Raw genomic sequence first — 2,994 nt, 5'->3', positions numbered from 1 at the left:
GTGAGTGCGTGCGTGGACGCAGACGTGAGTGCGTGGAGGCGGGCGTGAGTGCGTGTGCGTGGAGGTGGGCGTGAGTGCGTGCGTGGACGCGGGCGTGAGTGCGGTGCGTGGACGCAGACGTGAGTGCGTGGAGACGGGCGTGAGTGCGTGCGTGGAGGTGGGCGTGAGTGCGTGCGTGGACGCGGGCGTGAGTGCGTGCGTGGACGCAGGCGTGAGTGCGTGGAGACGGGCGTGAGTGCGTGCGTGGAGGTGGGCGTGAGTGCGTGCGTGGACGCGGGCGTGAGTGCGTGCGTGGACGCAGGCGTGAGTGCGTGGAGGCGGGCGTGAGTGCGTGCGTGGAGGTGGGCGTGTGAGTGCGTGCGTGGACGCGGGCGAGGGTGCGTGCGTGGACGCAGGCGTGAGTGTGCGTGGAGACGGGCGTGAGTGCGTGCGTGGAGGTGGGCGTGAGTGCGTGCGTGGACGCGGGCGTGAGTGCGTGCGTGGACGCAGGCGTGAGTGCGTGGAGACGGGCGTGAGTGCGTGGAGGTGGGCGTGAGTGCGTGTGTGGACGCGGGCGCGAGTGCGTGTGGAGGCGGGCGTGGGTGCGTAGAGGCGGGCGTGAGTGCGTGGAGGCGGGCGTGAGTGCGTGCGTGGACGCGGGCGTGAGTGCAGTGGCCGCGGGCGTGTGAGTGCGTGGAGGCGGGCGTGAGTGCGTGCGCGGACGCGGGCGTGAATGCGTGCGTGGACGCGGGCGTGAGTGCGTGCGTGGACACAGGCGTGAGTGCGTGGAGGCGGGCGTGAGTGCGTGCGTGGACGCAGGCGTTTGAGGCGCATGGACGCGGGCGTGAGAGTGTGTGGGCGCGGACGTGTGAGTATGTGGGCGCGGGCGTGAGTGTGTGGGCGCAGGCTTGTGAGTACGTGGACGTGGGCGTTTGATGGCGTGGACGCGGACCTGTGAGGGCGAGGGCGCGGACGTGTGAGAGTGTGGGCGTGGAAATGGGCGTATTTGTGTGATCCTCCTAAGTGTTGGTGTGTGTGCTCTTACTACTTAATCACAGCGCCTTGTGAGCCAGGTGACCGAGAGCACGTGGCGCGCCGGGGCATTTAAAGCCGCTTTAATAATGGTAAATAAAAGGCGATTTAAAAATATGAGGAAGAATGGCATCAACTTGTGGTGCTCATATGAAAACGTAAGATATATTAAGGAGACTATGATATTTAATAACTTAATTTTAATCTTAGTCGAAAAGTGTTATTTTTAAGGTATGCCCTCCCCTTAAAGGTAGGTGTGTGTGTGTGTGTGTGTGTGTGTGTGTGTGTGTGTGTGTGTGTGTGTGTGTGTGTGTGTGTGTGTGTGTGTGTGTGTGTGTGTGTGTTTTGTGTGTGTGTGTGTGTGTGTGTGTGTGTGTGTGTGTGTGTGTGTGTGTGTGTGTGTGTGTGTGTGTGTGTGTGTGTGTGTGTGTGTGTGCAATAAATATAAACGTACATAAAAGATAATGAATGAATGAAAGTAATGAGCAATGGTACTTAAGCCAATTACCACTTACCACAGCGAACAAGTCCGAGGGAACACAAGGCAGCGGCCACAGACATACCAATCTATCACAGTCTTGCGTATTCATAAATAAATAATCTCGACTTCTCCCTTAATTCTCACCTCAATAAGTTAGTCACACGTCAGATCACCTGGACAAACATGCAGTTTCCTACCTAACAAGCTTATTTACGCTGCCTGCAGTCTAATCACTCACGCAGCTTAATCTTGGCCAGTATCAGTTAGGTTAGGTTAGGTTAGGTTATTTATTATTTCCCCCTGGACATACAAATAGCTTAACATCTGTTCAGCATATTTAATTCTCACCTGATAAGCTTAACTACGTCACCTGAGCAGTGTTATAATCACCATCTGGCCTAATGTGTTCTCCCTAAGGGTGAAGCAGTGAGGTGCTGCAGGTCACACAGTGGCTCGGAAATTGAAATATTCAGGTTTTCGACGAGCCAGGGAGCTGCAACACATCACCTGCTCAACAGCTAAACACTGAAGAAGAAAAATGACAACAAGAACAAGGACAAAATAGAACAAATGAAGGAAGGAACAGAAATACTTGACAAAAACACACACACACACACACACACACACACACACACACATAAACACATACGTACCTTCCCTAAAGAGTCGAGTGCCGCTGTGTGGCTCTCTCCAAGTGCCACATACCCAAATGGTTCAGAATAAGAGGCCAAATTCGGCACCAACGCTGGGGTGTCACTGAGAGAGAGAGAGAGAGAGAGAGAGAGAGAGAGAGAGAGAGAGAGAGAGAGAGAGAGAGAGAGAGAGAGAGAGAGAGAGAAATTGGTTAGTCTTAGGCTTATATAATTTAATTCATGTTTGTTTAGAATTATTCATCATCATCATCATTATTATTATTATTATTATTATTATTATCATTATTCAGTTTGTTTTTCTTGATTATAAATAAAAGAATATACTTTATGTACACCACTACTACTACTACTACTACTACTATTACTACTTTTCTCCCTCTTCCTCTTCCTCCCACCACCCAAACACACACACACACACACACACACACACACACCTAACAAGAGGATCACCCTTGGGAGTATAGCCCAGTTGACCCTGCTTGTTTGACCCCCACAACAGCAGGTAGCCGGCCTGGGTCATGGCAGCAGAGTGGTGACCCGCAGCGGCCAGCAGGACTAAGAGGGTGCCAGCCAAGGAGGTCACCAGGGCAGGGTCCTTCTGGGGCCCCTGTCGGTGTCTAAGTGCCAACTGGCCGAAGGTATTTTGTCACCATCTGAAACACACAAAAGCAAAAAATAAATAAATAATGATGATAACACACACACACACACACACACACATATATACAGACACAGACACAGACATACATACATACAGACACCCACCAGCAGTCAAGGCAAGGGTGTGGTTGGCGCCACAGGCCAGCTGCACTGTCACCTTCCTGGCCAGACTCTTGACAAGCTTGCGTG

At 52.5% G+C, this 2,994-nt stretch overlaps 1 protein-coding gene across 3 annotated transcripts in view; it reads right to left on the bottom strand.

The window, feature by feature from the left end:
* Window positions 1-1,641: 1,641 nt before the first annotated feature.
* The window catches only part of LOC135107108 (probable E3 ubiquitin-protein ligase HERC4), a 3,442-nt gene continuing 2,089 nt past the window's right edge, over window positions 1,642-2,994 (bottom strand). The window contains exons 4-6 of one of the 3 annotated variants that reach the window (XM_064016817.1): window positions 2,911-2,994; window positions 2,580-2,798; window positions 1,642-2,248 (exon numbers count right to left, since the gene is read on the bottom strand). The exon at window positions 2,911-2,994 is cut by the window's right edge and continues 67 nt beyond it. In XM_064016817.1, coding sequence (XP_063872887.1) covers window positions 2,725-2,798; window positions 2,911-2,994 — 158 coding nt within the window. In that variant the 3' untranslated portion in view covers window positions 1,642-2,248; window positions 2,580-2,724. The remainder of the gene's footprint in view (window positions 2,249-2,579; window positions 2,799-2,910) is intronic. The other 2 variants (XM_064016819.1, XM_064016818.1) reach the window with 2 other exon arrangements.

The sequence above is a fragment of the Scylla paramamosain genome, chromosome 14 (assembly GCF_035594125.1).
Source record: "Scylla paramamosain isolate STU-SP2022 chromosome 14, ASM3559412v1, whole genome shotgun sequence".
Taxonomy (NCBI): Eukaryota; Metazoa; Arthropoda; class Malacostraca; order Decapoda; family Portunidae; genus Scylla; species Scylla paramamosain.
The sequence above is the reverse complement of the archived record's forward strand: the minus strand, read 5'-3'. Positions and strand labels throughout refer to the sequence as shown.